Source organism: Bos mutus, chromosome 1 (genome assembly GCF_027580195.1).
Source record: "Bos mutus isolate GX-2022 chromosome 1, NWIPB_WYAK_1.1, whole genome shotgun sequence".
NCBI lineage: Eukaryota > Metazoa > Chordata > Mammalia > Artiodactyla > Bovidae > Bos > Bos mutus.
The window spans coordinates 152,283,022-152,300,752 of NC_091617.1; the positions used below are offsets into that span (position 1 = coordinate 152,283,022).

The 17,731-nt window shown below is 45.6% G+C and overlaps 1 protein-coding gene across 2 annotated transcripts; it reads right to left on the reverse strand.

Moving 5' to 3' along the window:
* Positions 1–14,718: 14,718 nt before the first annotated feature.
* LOC102280157 (carbonyl reductase [NADPH] 1) lies at positions 14,719–16,534 on the reverse strand. 2 transcript variants are annotated; one of them, XM_005905711.3, is made up of 3 exons: positions 16,185–16,534; positions 15,404–15,511; positions 14,719–15,206 (listed from the first exon to the last, which is right to left on the reverse strand). In XM_005905711.3, the coding sequence occupies exons 1-3, from the start codon at positions 16,471–16,473 to the stop codon at positions 14,743–14,745; spliced, it is 861 nt and encodes a 286-aa protein (XP_005905773.1). In that variant the 5' UTR covers positions 16,474–16,534; the 3' UTR covers positions 14,719–14,742. The 2 variants fall into 2 exon arrangements, with proteins under 2 accessions (XP_005905773.1, XP_014336920.1); XM_014481434.2 differs by having other exon boundaries at positions 15,404–15,507; positions 16,181–16,534.
* Between the last annotated feature and the right edge of the window lie 1,197 nt (positions 16,535–17,731).

Genomic DNA, 17,731 nt, shown 5'->3' on the forward strand with positions numbered 1-17,731 from the left:
ATTCTAGGTTCTGGAGAAGGCAATGGCACCCCACTCCAGTACTCTTGCCTGGAAAGTCCCATGGACGGAGGAGCCTGGTGGGCTGCAGTCCATGGGGTCGCTAAGTCGGACACGACTGAGCAAATTCACTTTCACTTTTCACTTTCATGCATTGGAGAAAGAAATGGCAACCCACTCCAGTGTTCTTGCCTGGAGAATCCCAGGGACGGGGGAGCCTGGTAGGCTACCATCTATGGGGTCACACAGAGTTGGACACGACTGAAGTGACTTAGCGTAGCGTATGCAATATTGCTCTTTACAGCATCTGACCTTGCTTCTATCACCAGTCACATCCACAGCCAGGTATTCTTTTTGCTTTGGCTCCATCCCTTCATTCTTTCTGGAGTTATTTCTCCATTGATCTCCAGTAGCGTATTGGGCACCTACTGACCTGGGGAGTTCCTCTTTCAGTATCCTATCATTTTGCCTTTTCATACTGTTCATGGGGTTCTCAAGGCAAGAATACTAAAGTGGTTTGCCATTCCCTTCTCCAGTGGACCACATTCTGTCAGATCTCTCCACCATGACCCGCCCGTCTTGGGTTGCCCCACAGGCATGGCTTAGTTTCATTGAGTTAGACAAGGCTGTGGTCCTAATGTGATTAGATTAACTAGTTTTCTGTGAGTATGGTTTCAGTGTGTTTGCCCTCTGATGCCCTCTTGCAACACCTACCATCTTACTTGGGTTTCTCTTACCTTGGGCGTGGGGTATCTCTTCATGGCTGCTTCAGCAAAGCGCAGCCGCTGCTCCTTACCTTGGACGAAGGGTATCTCCTCACTGCCGCCCTTCCTGACCTTCAACGTGAGATAGCTCCTCTAGCCCCTCCTGCACCCACGCAGTTTTCCAGATTTTTTTCCGGTCAATCATCCCCTATTTGGTCCTGATGTGGGTGCACATCTCTCAGCCAAGATGGATTCCAGCTGGTGTCTTTTCCTCCTTTTGTCCTTCCCCTAGACTGAGGGCCTCCTCTGCGCATGTGTCTGACCAGAAAACCCACAGGAAAGCACCCAGTCAGGGCTCAGTGCTCCTGCTGGCATGCATCTCACAGCATCAGCAGGAGACCAACTGCAGTTGCTCAGTCCAGGGCCTGTACATCTCTTACCTCAAAAGCATGGTATCATATAGAGTGTATATTAGTTTCTGTTGCTGCTGCAGAAGTTTATTGCAAACTTAGTGGCTTAATACAAAACAAATTTATTATCTTACAGTTCTGATGCAAGTCTGAGTTCAGTCACTCAGTTGTGTCCAACTCTTTGTGACCCCATGAACCACAGCACGCCAGGTCTCCCTGTCTATCACCAACTCCCAGAGTTTACCCAAACTCATGTCCACTGAGTTGGTGATGCCATCTGATCATCTCATCCTCTTTCATCCCCTTCTCCTCCTGCCCTCAATCTTTCCCAATATCAGGGTCTTTTCAGATGAGTCAGGTCTTCGCATCAGGTGGCCAAAGTATTGGAGTTTCAGCTTCAACATCAGTCCTTCCAATGAACACCCAGGACTGGTCTCCTTTAGGATGGACTGGTTGGATCTCCTTACAGTCCAAGGGACTGTCAACAGTCTTCTCCATCACCACAGTTCAAAAGCATCAATTCTTCGGTGCTCAGCTTGCTTTATAGTCCAACTCTCACATCCATACATGACTCCTGGAAAAACCATAGCCTTGACTAGACAGACCTTTGTTGACAAAGTAATGTCTCTGCTTTTTAATATGCTGTCTAGGTTGGTCATAACTTCCCTTCCATGAGGTAAGTGTCTTAATTTCATGGCTGCAATCACCATCTGCAGTGATTTTGTAGCCCAGAAAAATAAAGTCTGACACTGTTTCCAATGTTTCCCCATCTATTTGCCATGAAGAGATGGGACCTGATGCCATGATCTTAGTTTTCTCAATGTTGAGCTTTAAGCCAACTTTTTCACTCTCCTCTTTCACTTTCATCAAAAGGCTCTTTAGTTCTTCTTCACTTTCTGCCATAAGTGTGGTGTCATCTGGATATCTGAGATTATTGATATTTCTCCTGGCAAATTTGATTCCAGCTTGAGCTTCATCCAGCCCAGCATTTCTCATGATGTACTCTGCATAGAAGTTAAATAAGCAGGGTGACAACATACAGCCTTGACGTCCTCCCTTCCCAATTTGGAACCAGTCTGTTGTTCTAACTGTTCTAATGTCCAGTTCTAACTGTTGCTTCCTGACCTGCATACAGGTTTCTCAAGAGGCAGATCAGGTGATCTGGTATTCCCATCTCTTTTAGAATTTTCCACAGTTTGTTGTGATCCACATAGTCAAAGGCTTTGGCATAGTCAATAAAGCAGAAATAGATCTTTTTCTGGAACTCTCTTGCTCTTTTGATGATCCAGAGGATGTTGGCAATTTGATCTCTGGTTCCTCTGCCTTTTCTAAAACCAGCTTGAACATCTGGAAATTCACTGTTCATGTATTGCTGAAGCCTGGCTTGGAGAATTTTGAGCATTTTGAGCATTTTGGCATCCAGGCTGTCTGGCTCTAGGTGAGTGATCACACCATCGTGATTATCTGGATCGTGAAGATCTTTTTTGTACAGTTCTTCTGTGTATTCTTGCCACCTCTTCTTAATATCTTCTGCTTCTGTTAGGTCCATACCATTTCTGTCCTTTATCAAGCCCATCTTTGCATGAAGGGCAACCCACTCCAGTATTCATGCCTGGAAAATCCCATGGACCGAGGAGCCTGGTGGGCTACAATCCATGGGGTCACAAAGAGTCGGACATGACTGAGAGACTTCTGTGTGTGTGTGTGTGTGTGTTGCATGAAATGTTCCCTTGGTATCTCTAATTTTCTTGAAGAGATCTCTAGTCTTTCCCATTCTATGGTTTTCCTTGATTTCTTTGCATTGATTGCTGAGGAAGAGTTTCTTATCTCTCCTTGCTATTCTTTGGAACTCTGCATTCAGATGCTTACATCTTTCCTTTTCTCCTTTGCTTTTCACTTCTCTTCTTTTCTCAGCTATTTGTAAGGCCTCCTCAGACAGCCATTTTGCCTTTTTGCATTTCTTTTTCTTGGGGATGGTCTTGATCCAAGTCAAGTTGCAAGTCTTGATTGGGCTAAAATCCAGGTGTCAGCCAGGCTACATTCCGTTTTGGAGGTTTTAAGAAGAAATTTTTTATTTTTATTTTTTGCTTTTTTCCAGCTTCTAGGGGCGGACTGCATTCCTTGGCTTCCTGCATCTTCATCGCAAGCAACATTGCATCTCTGACTATCCTTCCGTAGTCACCTTTTCTTCTGACTACAGCCTAAGAAGGTTCTCATCTTTAAGGATTAATATGATGACACTGGCCTACCTGAATAATTCAGGATAATATCCCCATCTTAAAATGCTTATTAACATTAATGACATCTGCAAAATCGTTTTTTGTCATGTAACATAACCTGTTCTCAGGTTCTGGGCATTAGGGAGTGGGCCTCTTGGGGAGGAGGTGTTATACTACTGTATTACTCTACCATTTTGTGTAAAAAATATTGAAACATACTGTGTCTGAAAGGGCACATAACAAACTGGTGTGTTTGGGGAGAACTGGGTAGCCAGGGGATAGGAAGGCTGACATTTCACTGCATATATACCCTTCTGATCATTTTGATTTTTAATCAGTGTGCTTGTATTTATTTACCATAAGTGAAAATTTTAAGGCTCTTAAGCTGTGCGGTGGTTCATCAGTGTTGTATTGTTTGTCTGTGTGTCTTTAATTTGTTGTTGGTCAGTTGCCAGTCGTGTCTGACTCTTTGAGACCCCATGGACTGCAGCACACCAGGTCTCCCTGATCTCTCACCATCTCCTGGAGTTTTCCCATGTTCACGTTCATTGCATCGGTGATGCCATCCAGCCATCTCATCCTCTGACTCCCTTCCCCTTCTGCTCTCAATCTTTCTCAGCATCAGGGACTTTTACAATGAATCAGTTCAGTTCAGTTCTCTTACTAAAAACAAACATACATTGAACCAGAGGGTCACTAGGTGGTGCCCTTTCACTCTTTCTGATAAGTCCTAGTCACATGGTTTTGACTTTGCCTGCTGTTTACTCTTGTGGGAACTTAGTTCCTCCAAGAGGGATGGAACCCCCAGGTCCCTGCAATGGACCACAAGTGTTAAACTGTGGATCACCAAAACACGAATAATGGTAGGCATCAGCACACAGACCCCTCGCATTTAGTTTCCTAAATTTCTTTACCATCCTATTACATTTGAAGCCTGTTTCCTCCTCTGTAAAATAGGGGCTATAATAGTGCCAGCTCATAGCAGTGATATTAGGAAGACTAAACAAGAATCTGCATAGACATGTCTAAAAAGACACACCTAGTAAGCACTGGGTAAATGTTAACTATTGAGATTAACATCCACTTCCCTGGTTAGGCTGTTTTCCCACTAACTCTCCTATTTGTGTCCTAGTTTTCTAGCCTTTCAGTTCAATTCAGTCACTCAGTTGTGTCTGACTCTTTGCGAGCCCGTGGACTGCAGCACACAAGGCCTCTCCCTGTCTGTCACCATCTCCCTGGGGTTTACTCAAACTTGTGTCCATTGAGTCAGTGATGCCATCCAACCATGTCATTCTCTGTCACCCCCCTCTCCTCCTGCCTTCAATCTTTTCCAGCATCAGGGTCTTTTCCAATGAGTCAGTTCTTTGCATCAGGTGGCCAAAGTATTGGAGCTTCGGCTTCAGCACCAGTCCTTCCAATGAATATTCAGGACTGATTTCCTTTAGAATGGACTGGTTGGATCTCCTTGCAGTCCAAGGGACTCTCAAGAGTCTTCTCCAACACCACAGTTCAAAAGCATCAATTCTTCGGCACTCAGCTTTCCTTATAGTCCAACTCTCACATCCATGCATGACTACTGGAAAAACCATAGCTTTGACTAGATGGACATTTGTCAGTAAAGTACTGTCTCTGTTCTTTAATATGCTGTCTAGGTTTGTCATCCTGGAGGATGGCATGGCAACCCATTCCAGTATTCTTGCCTGGAGAATCCCTGTGGACAGAAGGGCCTGGTGGGCCCATGGGGTTGCAAAGAATTGGACACGACTGAGCGACTAAGCACAGGTTTGTCGTAGCTTTTCTTCCAAGGAGCAGGCGTCTTTTAATTTCATGGCTGCAGTCACCATCTACAGTGATTTTCGAGCCCAAGGAAATAACGTCTGTCACTATTTCTATTGTTTCCCCATCTGTTTGCCATGAAGTGATGGGGCCAGATGCCATGATCTTAGTTTTCTGAATGTTGAGTTTTAAGCCAACTTTTTCACTCTCCTCTTTCCCTTTCATCAAGAGGCTCTTCAGTTCCTCTTTGCTTTCTGCCATAAATGTGGTGTCATCTGCATATCTGAGGTTGTTGATCTTTCTCCCAGCAGTCTTGATTCTAGTTTGTGCTTCATCCAGCCCAGCATTTCACATGATGTACTCTGCATAGAAGTTAAGTATGAAGGATAACAGTATACAGCCTTGATGTACTGCTTTCCCAATTTGGAACCAGTCTGTTGTTCCATGTCCAGTTCTACCTGTTGCTTCTTGACTTGCATACAGATTCTCAGGAGACAGGTCAAATGGTCTGGTATTTCCATCTCTTGAAGAATTTCCCAAAGTTTGTTGTGATCCACACAATCAAAGGCTTCAGTGTAGTCAGTGAAGCAGAGGTAGATGTTTTTCTCTGGAATTCTGCTTTTTCTGTGATCCAACAGATGTTGGCAATTTGGTCTCTGGTTCCTCTGCCTTTTCTAAAACCAGCTTGAACATCTGGAAGTTAACTGTTCATGTATTGCTGAAGCCTGGCTTGGAGAATTTTGAGCATTACTTTACTAGCGTGTGAGATGAGTGCAATTGAGCGGTAGAACATTGAACATAGAACATTGAACTTTCTTTGGCATTGCCTTTCTTTGGAATGAAAACTGTCTGTTGTAGGTTTTTCATTTGTGATAATCATGGGGTTCATATATGTTGTCCTATAACTACATCCTACTCATTTTAAGCTGGCAGTCATTTAAATTCAAATTTTTGCTTCCCTTCCCCACATTTTTTTGATGTCATATTTTACATCTTCATGCTTATCCCTTAATATGTGTAGTATTTATAATTCCTTTTACAATTTTTTATTTTCTCATCTTCACACTAGCTTATTTCAGTGGTTGATCCCCAGTGTTTACTATGTATTTGCCTTTTCTGGTGGTATTTTCTCTTTCCTAAATATTCTTACTTCCATCCCACTTAGGGAAGTCCCTTTAACATTTCTTAAAGAGTGGTACTCTTGATGAACTTCCTTAGTTTTTGCTTATCTGAGAAGTTCTTTATCTCTCCTACTCTAAATGATAATCTTGCTGAGTATCCTAGGTTGCAGATTTTTCCACTTTTAGCACTTTGAAGGTATCATGCTACTCCTTTATGACCTGCAGAGTTTCTACTGAGAAATCAGCTGATAGCCCTAGGGAGGTTCTCTTGTACATGACTCTTTATTCTCTTGCTGACTTTAGAATCTTCTTATCTTTACTACTGCTATCGTAATTCTGATACGTTTTGGTATGGGGTTGTTTGTCTTATATGGAACCCTCTATACTTCCTGTACTTGGGTATCTGTTTCCTTCCTCAGATTCAAGATGTTTTCAAAACTAACTTTGTCAAAAACAGTTGCCATCCCCTTCTCTGTCTCTTGTCCTTCTGCGATCCTTATAATGTGAATGTTTGTATTCTTAATGTTACCCCAAAAACCCCTTAAGCTGTTTTCATTTTTTAAAATTTGTGTTTCTTTCTTCTTCTTTCTCTTTTGACTGTACTTTGAGGCAAGCAGGATCAAACCCATGCCCTCTGCAGTGGATGTGTGGAATCCTAACCATTGGACTGCTAGGGAATTCCCTAAAATTTGTGTCTCTTTTTACTGTTCTGATTGGGTGATTTCCATTATCTATCTTCCAGATAAGGTATATTTTCTTCTGTATCACATAGTCTTCTAATCATTCCTTTACTGTATTTTTATTTCATTTCTGATTGGGTCTTTTTATATGCCAAACTCGAGTCTCCTGCATTGCAGGCAGATGCTTTACTGTCTGAGCCACTAGGGAAGCCCTTATTTTCTACTTGCATGTGACATCTTTTCAGTAGATCTTTTCTTTCCCTAATTCAGTTAACATTTTTATGACCAATGCCTTGAACTCTGTATCTGGAAAATTGTTTGTTTATGCTTCATTATTTTTTTCTAGGATTTCTCTTCCTGTTTCAGTTGAGAGTATTTCTTCTGCCTTTTTCATTTTGGTTAACTTTCTCTGCCTCTGTCAATCAGGTTGTACAGTTATGTACTATAGTCTTGAAGTAATGTTCTTCTGTGGGAGTATCCCTGTGTGGGCTATGCGTGCCCAATGCCTTAAATGGGAGGGCTGGAATTAGGTGAACGTAAGTCACATTTTTCTTTAGAGTATGCTGGCATCTCTCACCTTGGTATTGAGTGGCTGGAGATGAAGAGTCTAGAGGTACAGCTGGAGTGAGGTGGACTTTCCACTCTGCTCAGTGACCATCACTGCACTACTGGGAGCAGGTTCTGATCCCAAGTTCCTGCGACAGAGGCCTTGAGGGTCTGGCCCAAGCTGGCTCTTTTCCCTTTAAGTGTATGTATTCCCTTCTCCCCACACCAGAATCCTTGCCCAGAGGGACAAAGTGCTGAGGCCCACGGCCTGTGTGGGTCCTCGTGTCGTGTGGACTGCAGACAGAGGCCCCTCGCTGTCTTTAGTGTGCTGCCCGTGCAGGTGCCTGCGGTTGTTTCCTTCAGTCGGCTCAGACTCAGCCTTGGGTGTAAGTTCACTCTGTCCCTCACAGGTAATCCCTGACACTAGACTTTCCGCCTGACCCCCTGCACTTTCATGGAGCCACAGAGCAGGGCAGTTGGGACCCACAGAGATTCTTGTATTGTGAGTGACTGCCATCGGAGTTCTGGGATGCTTTGGTGTGCTGCTTGAATAAGTGCCAACAATGGCTACTGGCACCTCACCCAGGCTCTACCCTGGAACTGGGTCACCTGTGTCCCACGGTAGGTTCTTTTCCCTGGTTATGATTGCTCCAGACCCCATCTGCTACCTCCTTCTTTCCCTGCAAGGAAAGGCCAAATGTACCAGAAGGCTTCTAATGATCAATTACTGCGTCCAGCCCATTCCTGATGCTGCTCTGTGAGCCAAGTCTGGACATAGCCCTCTTTTGATACTATCTCTGAGAAACACAATGGTTTACAAGGCAAAGAGGTTTGCTTCCTTCAAGGAAAACTGCTATTGAAGGGTTGGGGTGGAGGGTGGGGTGGTGGTTAGGGGTTCCTGGTAGATGAGCAAAAACCATTTTCTTGCATGGAAAGGAGAAAAAAAGAACCCTGAACAGATAAAAAGGAAGTAGTAATTGTTATCTGCTGGGACCATTATCCACGGCAGAATGGCAATGGTGGCTATTTCCTGAGATGGAATGAAATTACTTAGATTAATTGCTTCTGAAGACATAGCTCTCGTTGCTCACTTAAAAGACTCGTGACAGAGTTAGAAAAAAGTGATCGTATGGTTAGACTTTCAGAGTGGGCAGGGTTCCTAACTGTGTGGCATTTCCAGTATGCTTCCAGGCGGGACATTTGTTTATGAAGCTTCTATTGAGTGCAAAGTCATTAACCAGAACTTATGATTTAATGGTTACCTCATCCTTGCTGCTGCTGCTGCTGCTAAGTCAATTCAGTCGTGTCCGACTCTGTGTGACCCCATAGACGGCAGCCCACCAGGCTCCCCCGCCCCTGGGATTCTCCAGGCAAGAACACTGGAGTGGGTTGCCATTTCCTTCTCCAATGCATGAAAGTGAAAAGTGAAAGTGAAGTTGCTCAGTCATGTCCGACTTAGCGACCCCATGGACTGCAGCCTACCAGGCTCCTCCATCCATGGGATTTTCCAGGCAAGAGTACTGGAGTGGGGTGCCATTGCCTTCTCCGACCTCAACCTTAGGATTGCTAAATGTGCCTTTGTTCTGGTATTGTCCTGTATCATAGTTATGAAGTGGTGTATATAGTTAGGTATTATTTTACAGAATTAAGAAAAGATCTTTGTGATTCCAGTGTGTACTTCAAAACTAGCTAATATGATGCTGTGATGTTGATTTAGGCATTGATAGTCCTCTGGTGTATGTTTAGAAAAACATAATCATAGGGAGCAAAGTAACAGCTTAGTTGAGGAGTAACAATTGTAAAGTAGACCTTACTCTTCAAATAAGGGTTCCATACTTGCTTTCAGGGGCTGTCACTTTCCACTTCCCCAGGGTTGGAAATCTTACATGGGAAGTGACAAATAACGTGACAGTAGAGGCATCTATACAGCATGGAGTGCTTTGTGAGGGGAAGGTGTGTGGTGAGCAATTCCTGGAGCCTTGGGGGAGCTGGGTGTGGTCTGGGCAGCACGAAGCTTCTCGTCACCGCCCCTGGTGCAGCCGAGCCCCTCTTCCAGGGACTCGTGATATAGGACACTTGGCGCTTCTAACTTCTTTTCAGCACTATCACTTATATCCAGAAAATTAATCTGTGCATCTATCCTATCCTATTACCCCCATTTTACAGTTGAAGGACACATTTGGCTTAAGGTCTTGCAGGAAGGTGGTAAAGCCTGGACTCTACCAGGTGTTTGTCTTGTAAAATTTCTAACAGAAAAGTTGAGAGAATAGCTGGCAGGCCCAATCTGGCCATGGTTGTTGACTTATATATTGTCTCTGGCTACTTTCATGGTATAAGAGCGGATCTGAGCAGTTCCCACAGAGACTATTTCAACCTGAAAAGCTGAAAATATTTCCTACCGGTCCTGTCTATAAAGGTTGTACACCCGAGTTTTACTCTCTTTTCTCTTGACCTACCTTTTGATATATTACATGCAATATATTACACCAGGGAAGATGGGGATTTCCCTGGTGGTCCAGTGGCCAAGACTCCAGACTCCCCAGGCAGTGGGGCCCAGGTTCGATCCTTGGTTAGGGAACTAGATCCCACATGCCCTAACCAAAGAGTATATGTGCCACAGCTAAAGACCTCGTGACGTGGCAAAGAAGATCCCACGTGTTGCAACTAAGACCAGGTGCCACCAAATGAATAAATATTAAAAAAAAACAAACTTCTGAACTGGCTCAGCATATAACCAGTCTGCACAAATGGACATTTATAAAGAACTATTTATTCGTTTATTGATTTCTCTTTATTATTTATCATCCATCCTGCTTTTCCTCCCCTGAGATCACAGAAGACATCACAGAAGGCTTCACAAAATTAGCAGCCATTTCCCAGTGAGAACTTGAAAGGGATACTTTGATTCTTTTTTCTTTCTTTTGTCTGCGTAGGGAGATTTGTGACAGTGTAAGTGTCTGTTTGGTGAATCTGGGATAGCGATATAAAGGGACCCATGGGTGAGCTGTGAGTGAGCTCAGCATTGCACAATTTTTTCTCGGAAACAAACTCTCCATGACGGCCCTTAGCATCTGAGGGCAGAAGGGCCAAGTACACGGGGGCTCCTTCTTCTGGGCTTTTGGGGGCTTTGAGTCCTGCCATGTCGGTTCTCACCCACCCTGGGCAGCAGGCATTCAGGAGGATCTTGTCCCGTCCTCTCTGCTCACTCAGTTTCCTGGCTTGGATTCTGGACAGGGCCGTGATGCCGATTTTCACCACTCCATATATATTATTATCCGGCCAGCCCTCCTTCCTGTGCACCCCGTTCTTTGTGTCTTCCACAAATTTGTTCATGAGCCCCACCAGCTCCTCCTCTGTGATGGTCTCACTCCTCAGTTTCTGCTGCAGTTTTTGATGTGCAGGTTTTCAAAGCTGCAAAGCTCACTCTGCTTGACACATTCACCACTCTGCCTAAAACACAATACAGATCATTGCCTAGAAGGGTGCGCACAAACATGATGAGTACCCAATTTGCTGGGGCGTTGGACCTCTAACTTCCATTTGATGGCCAGTTACCAGTTTCTGTGAGATTGGTTAAGACTGCTTATACCATAGAAGTACATGAAACAGCCTGTTGGCCTGTCATAGCCATGATGTCTAGGATGAGAACAGAGAAAGCAATGCTCCAATGGGGAGGTCATTGTCCAGATTTAGTGGTGCTGGAGGGTCTGAGCACAGGCAGTGACATCCTCTCTTAGCTCACTTATCGCAGATGCCTGTAAGGTGAAGCTACATGCTGTCAAGACCACTCCTGCTTGAAACTTGACAAGGTCAAGCAGAAGCCCTGGGAACATCTATGGGATATGGACATAGGACGTGGTGATGAACTGAACCTGTTGAACATGGCCAGGTGCGGGGCGTGTAGGGCCTTTTCAAGCAGAGCTGACCAGGCTGGGGGCCAGCAGTGGTGGGATAGCATGGGAGGGGGGGTCTGTCACAGTCAGAAAAGCCAAGGACTGTGTTCCCAGCCAGAGAAGGCAATGGCATCCCACTCCAGTACTCTGGCCTGGAAAACCCCATGGGTGGAGGAGCCTGGTAGGCTGCAGTCCATGGGGTCGCTAAGTCGGACACGACTGAGCAACTTCACTTTCACTTTTCACTTTCATGCATTGGAGAAGGAAATGGCAACCCACTCCAGTGTTCTTGCCTGGAGAATCCCAGGGACAGGGGAGCCTGGTGGGCTGCCGTCTATGGGGTTGCACAGAGTCGGACACGACTGAAGCGACTCAGCAGCAGCAGCAGTGTTCCCAGGTCCAGTGCTGTGAGTACTTGAGAAGGAGGCCGTACCACTTTCCCTCCCTCCTAGGAGGGGCCAGATATTCCAGAAGGTTCCTAATGACCACTCCTGACTGCACCCCTTCCTGATGCAGCATCCTGAGCCAAACCAGGACACAGCCCTCTTTTGATTCACCTCTGAGATGCATTGTGGTTTGCAGGGTGGAGTGGTGAGCGTCCTCCAAACAAAACTGCTTGGTGAATGGTCATTAGGGGACTAGGGATTCCTGACAGAGGAATAAAAATCATTAGAGGTGCTGCATGCATGCACGTGTAGGTCTCCAAAAAGAGGAAGGAGTACAGTTACTATCTTGTGCTGGGTCCATCAAACCCGCAGAATTGGAATGGTTGCTTCTTCCTAAGATGCAATGAAATTACTTAGGGTAACTGCTTTGAACTGTGGTGTTGGAGAAGACTCTTGAGAGTTCCTTGGGCAACAAGGAGATCTAACCAGTCCATCCTATAGGAAATCAGTCCTGAATATTCATTGGAAGGACTGATGCGGAAGCTGAAGCTCCAATACTTTGGCTGCCTGATGTGAAGAACTGACTCACTGAAAAAGACCCTGATGCTGGGAAAGACTGAAAGCAAGAGGAGAAGGGGACGACAGAGGGTGAGATGGTTGGATGGCATTGCTGACTCAATGGACATGAGTCTGAGCAAGCTCCAGGAGATGGCGAAGGACAGGGAAGCCTGGCGTACTGCAGTCCATGGGGTTGCAAAGAGCTGGACACAAGTGAGCAACTGAAAAACAACAACTACTACTTCTGAGGACATAGCTCTGCTTGCTCTCTTGATAGAAACTCAGCTTGTTAAAGACTTTGGTCCTGTGATTAGACTTTCAGTGTGGGCAGGCTACCTGACTCTGTGAAATTCAATGTGTCCCATATAGAAGGGTTGTTTATGAAACTTTTACTGTGTTCAGGGCCATTGACAGGAATGTTGTATTTAAAAGTTACATATCCCTAGGTTTGTTGAAAATGTGTACGTTTTGATTTGTCTTAGGTCATAGTTAACAACTGGTTTATCACGTGGGCTTTGTTTTTCTGGAACTAAGGGTATATGATCATTGCGATTCCACTATCCATTTCCAAACTAGCAGGTGTGATGCTGACTTGATCTAAACATGGGTGATCCTCTGCTGTCATATGGTGTGGGATGTGGGGGGAGGAGGAAAATAACAGACTAGTTGAAGGCCTACAGTTGTGAAGTCAACCTGACTCTTCAGGGAAGGGCCCTGCCTTTGTCTTCAGGGGCTGTTGCTTTACCAGGGCTGACAATCAGAGGTGGACAGTGACAGCTAACCATGAAAGTAGGGGCATCTGTACCACATGGAGCTTCTGTGAAGAGGCAGACAGTCTTTGGGGCCCTGGGGAGCCGGATATGGGGTTGGGAAGTGTCAGGGGACGTTCAGCTTTAAGGGATCCAATATGTTATTCTCTTCTTTTGTGTGCGGTTTCTCAAGGACTCTATTCCTTATCAGTTCCTGGAAAACTGGAATGAGCGGAGCTGCATGCAGTTCTCAGGACTGAGATCATGAGAAAAGGCACCTGCTTGGATTCCTTTCAGTGACTCCCTTCAGTGACCTTTTACTTAAAGGTAGTCTATTCAGTTATGCCCCTCTTACTCAGGATGTGGAATGCTTTCTGGCCCTTTTAAGATTGTTATTTGCTTGGCTTTGTTTTTGCTCTATTTTGTTACTGCCTAAAGCTGCCTTGTATGAAGATATATAAACGTGCATTTCTGAAAATAAAGCACCCTTGTTTCACTTGAGACTTGGATCCCCTGCGTCCCTCTTCTCATCGACTCCAGTCCCTAGGTTCCGGTCTACAAAGCCCGTGACAGGGAAGCAGGAAGCTGCCCTGGGTGCAGCTGGGCCCCTCTTTCAGGGACTCATGATAAAAGATACTTGGCACTTCTGATGTATTTTCAGCACTGTCAGCTATATCCAGACAGTTAACCTTTACAGTACCACAATCCTATGACAGTTCTCATTTTACAATTGAGGGGATACAGCAGATGTGGAATTTTGCTCAAGGTCACACAGGAAAGTTGCAGAGCCAGGCTTTTTTGGTTCAAGATGTTTATCTTGAAAGATTTTAAGTAGAAAGTTTAAAGCATAATAGTGGATACCCATGTGTCCTCCCAACTAGGTTCAACTGTTATGCATATGTTACTCTAGTTATGTGTTCCACTTCTGTGTGTATTTTGCAGAACCATGCTAATGTTGTAGACCTCCTGACACCTCATCCCACAAAAATGACACATTCACGCTGAAGAGATTTGATAGCGATCTCTCATACCCACTCATACCCACCCATTCTCAGTTTTCCCCATTGTCTCAGATTCTCGTAGGATGTTATCTTTCATACCAGCACCCCCTCACATTTCACATTTACATTGCTTTTTTTCCCAATGAGTTTGTGTTTACAGGCACCAGAGCAGATGTTTTCCCTCACGGTGTGGTCCATGTTATACTAGAGGCTGGTCAGCTAAAGCTGGCAGACCCAATATGGCCATGCTTGTTGGCTTATATATTGTCTCTGGCTACTTTCTTGGTAAAAGAGAGCAGGTGAACAGTTCTCACAGAGACCACTTGAACCTGAAAACTAAAAGTATTTCCCATCTGGCCCTATTGATGATAATTCTTTCCCCAAGTAGTACTCTCACTTTCCTTGACCTACATTTTGGTCTATTGGACTTCTGAACTGGTTCGGCATATAATCAGTTGGAACAAACAGACATTTATAAAGAACCATGTATTCATCTATTGATGTTTATTCATTATTTGTCATCCATTCTTCTTTTATTCCCTGGGATTACATAAGAAATCACAAAAGATCTCACAGAATAGTAGCCATTTCAAAGTGGCTTTGAAATTTACATAGACGTAGGCATGTTTGGTTTTTTTCATGGGGAGATATTTTGAACACTGTGTTTTCTTAGTCTAATCAGGACAGGTAACCAAGTGGGGCCTATGGGTAGAACTCAGGCAAGAATTGCCATTTTGCAACTTTTTTCTCATGGACAAACTGTCCATGAGGCCCCTCGGCATCTGAGGGCAGAAGGGCCAAGTACATGGGGGTCTCTATTCCTTCTTCTAGGCTTTTGAAGGCTTTGGATCCCCCCATGTCGGTTCTCACCCACCCTGGGCAGCAGGCATTCAGGAGGATCTTGTCTCCTCCTCTCTGCTCACTCAGTTTCCTGGCTTGGATTCTGGACAGGGCCGTGATGCCGATTTTCGTCACTCCATATATATTATTATCTGGCCAGCCCTCCTTCCTGTGCTCCCCGTTCTTTGTGTCTTCCACAAACTTGTTCATGAGCCCCACCAGCTCCTCCTCCGTGATGGTCTCACTTCTCAATTTCTGCTGCAGTTCAGGGCTGCAGCTTTCAAGAGCTTTGAAGCCCCATCCGCTAGACATGTTCACCACTCTGCCTAAAATGCAACACAAACCATTGTCTGGGAAGGTATGTATGAGAATAATGAACACCCAATTTGCTGAGATGTTGGACTTGATTCCCACTGGAGAGCCAGTTATCAATTTCCTATGGGATGTAGGGGGTCTGGGAATTAGAGGCAGGTGGGCCTAGATCTTGTCAGAAACACTGCAGTTTGGGCTCAGTCAGACTCACCTTGGGGTTTCATTAGAGGCAGGAGTTCTGTGCATATATCCCGGGTCCCAAAAAAATTTGTTTTCATGGTCATTTCTGCCTTAATTGGAGTTGGCGTGGGATCACTAACTTTTAGGGCAAAAAACAAAACAGGATAAATAAATATAAGCCATACGGTAAAAATGCTTACTTGATACAGTACTTTTTCCTGTGAAATGTTTTAGTCTAAGAGGTGGGTGGAGTTAGTGAACAGTATTGTGCCAGTGGGAATTTTGCGGTTTGATGTGTGCTCAGTCACTTAGTCCTGTCTGATTCTTTGCAACCCCATGAACTACAGCACTCCAGGCTCCTCTGCCCATGGGATTTTCCAGGCAAGAATACTGGAGTGGGTTGCCATTTCCTTCTCCAGGGAAGAAATCGGTTACAGTTTGATAATGCCGTGTATTTGTGTAGGATGGCATCATCAGGGGAGGCTGAATGAAGACAGCTCACACAATCTCTCACTGTACCACTCTTTACAACTTTCTATTGGTTTAAAAGCAAGTTAAAGATTTACCCAACTGGTCCAAAGTTCAATGAAATCAATACTGCAAAAATCCTAGGCATTGTCCTTAACACTGATATCAAAGCTATTGCAAGGCCTTCTTGCTGGAAAAGCTTGTAATCTCGAAGGACTTGCTCTCCCTGTGACCTCCAGCCTAAGGCGGGGGTTCTAGATCCCACAGCAGAGGTTCAGGCAGTAGCCCCGCCCCGTCAGGCTCCCCGCACAGAGGCTGTAACCCCCTAGCTCCCACTCACTTACGCTGGAAGGCGATGGCCGCATTGTTGACCAGCACGTCGAGGCCCCCGTACTCCTTGTGCAGGAAGTCGCGCAGGGTGCGAATGCTCTGAAGGTCAGTGATGTCCAGCTGGTGGAAACGGGGGCTCAGGCCCTCAGCCTGTAGCTGCTGCACGGCCGCCCGACCCCGCGCCTCGTCCCGCGCCGTGAGCACCACGTCGCCCGAGAACCGCCGACACAGGTCGCACACGATGGCAAAACCGAGGCCCTTGTTGGCCCCGGTGACCAGCGCTACGCGGGTGGAGGATGACATGGCCGGTGGGCAGGGCCCTTTGAATTAGAGCTGACAAGGCTGGAGACCCACGGGGTGGCGCGGCGTGGGACGTGGAGACCCGCTGCACTCCAGAAGGCAAAGAACTGTGTCCTGGGATCCAGTGCAGTGACTACTTTGAGAAGGAGGAGGCCCTGCCTTCTACCCGCTTAAGGAGGGATCAAATGTTCTGTAAGGTTACTAAACACCACTTCTGGCTCCACCTCTTTCCGCGTGTACAGTATTCTCAGTCAAGCCAGGGCACCGCCCTGTTTTTTTCTTTAAAGTTTTTATTATATGTTGGAGCATCGGGCTTCCCTGGTGGCTCAAACGGTAAAGAATCTGCCTGCAGTGCTGGAGACCCAGGTTTGATCCCTGGCTTCGGAAGATCCCCTGGAGAGGGGAGTGGCTACCCATCCAGTGTGCTTGCCTGCGGAATCCCATGGACAGAGAAGCCTCCTGTGCTATCACCAACAAGGTGGCAAAAATTCTTCACAGAATTAGCAGCCACCTCCCAGTGAGAACCTGATGGGATACTTTGATTCTTTTTCCTTTCTTTTGTCTGTGTAGGGATATTTGCGACAGTGTAAGTGTCTGATTGGTAAACCTGGGATAGGAACATAATCAGCCCATGGGTACAGCTGTCAGTGAGCGCACACACAACTTTTCTCTCGAAAACAACCTGACTGGAGCCCCTCGGCATCCGAGGGCAAAAGAGCCAAGGGGTCTCTGCTCCTTCTTTTGGGGCTCTTAAGGCTTTGTGTCTGCCCCTACCCTTGTTGGTTCTCACCCATCCTGGGCAGCAGGCATTCAGGAGGATCTTGTCCCCTCCTCTCTGCTCACTCAGTTTCCTGGCATGGATTCTGGACAGGACTGTGACTCCAATTTTTGTCACTCCATATGCGGTATCGGGCCAGCCCTCCTTCCTGTGCACCCCGTTCTTTGTGTCTTCCAAAACTTGTTCATGAGCCCCACCAGCTCCTCCTCCGTGATGGTCTCACTTTGAAACTTCTGCTGCAGTTCAGGGCTGCATTTCTTTAGAGAGTTGACACTGACAAAGCTGGATACATTCACCACTCTGCCTAAAATACAACACAAATCAGTCCATAGAAAGGCGAGCACGAGAAGGATGATACCCAATTGGGGACAGGACTGACCTCTTGAAAGAGGACATTAGGGAAGGAAGGGAATGTATTTTGGGAGGGGGTTCCTCAATGAGTTTTATCTTTTTTATTATTATAAGTAACAACATGTTACTTCT

Excerpts from the sequence above, each read along its gene's own strand:
- LOC102280157 (XM_005905711.3), bottom strand. The coding sequence starts at position 16,473 with ATGTCATCCTCCACCCGCGTAGCGCTGGTCACCGGGGCCAACAAGGGC. Across the intron at positions 15,512-16,184 it reads TGCGGCCATCGCCTTCCAGC|TTAGTGATCCCACGCCAACT; the intron begins GTAAGTGAGTGG and ends TTGCCCTAAAAG. Across the intron at positions 15,207-15,403 it reads GCCTCTAATGAAACCCCAAG|GCAGAGTGGTGAACATGTCT; the intron begins GTGAGTCTGACT and ends GTTGCATTTTAG.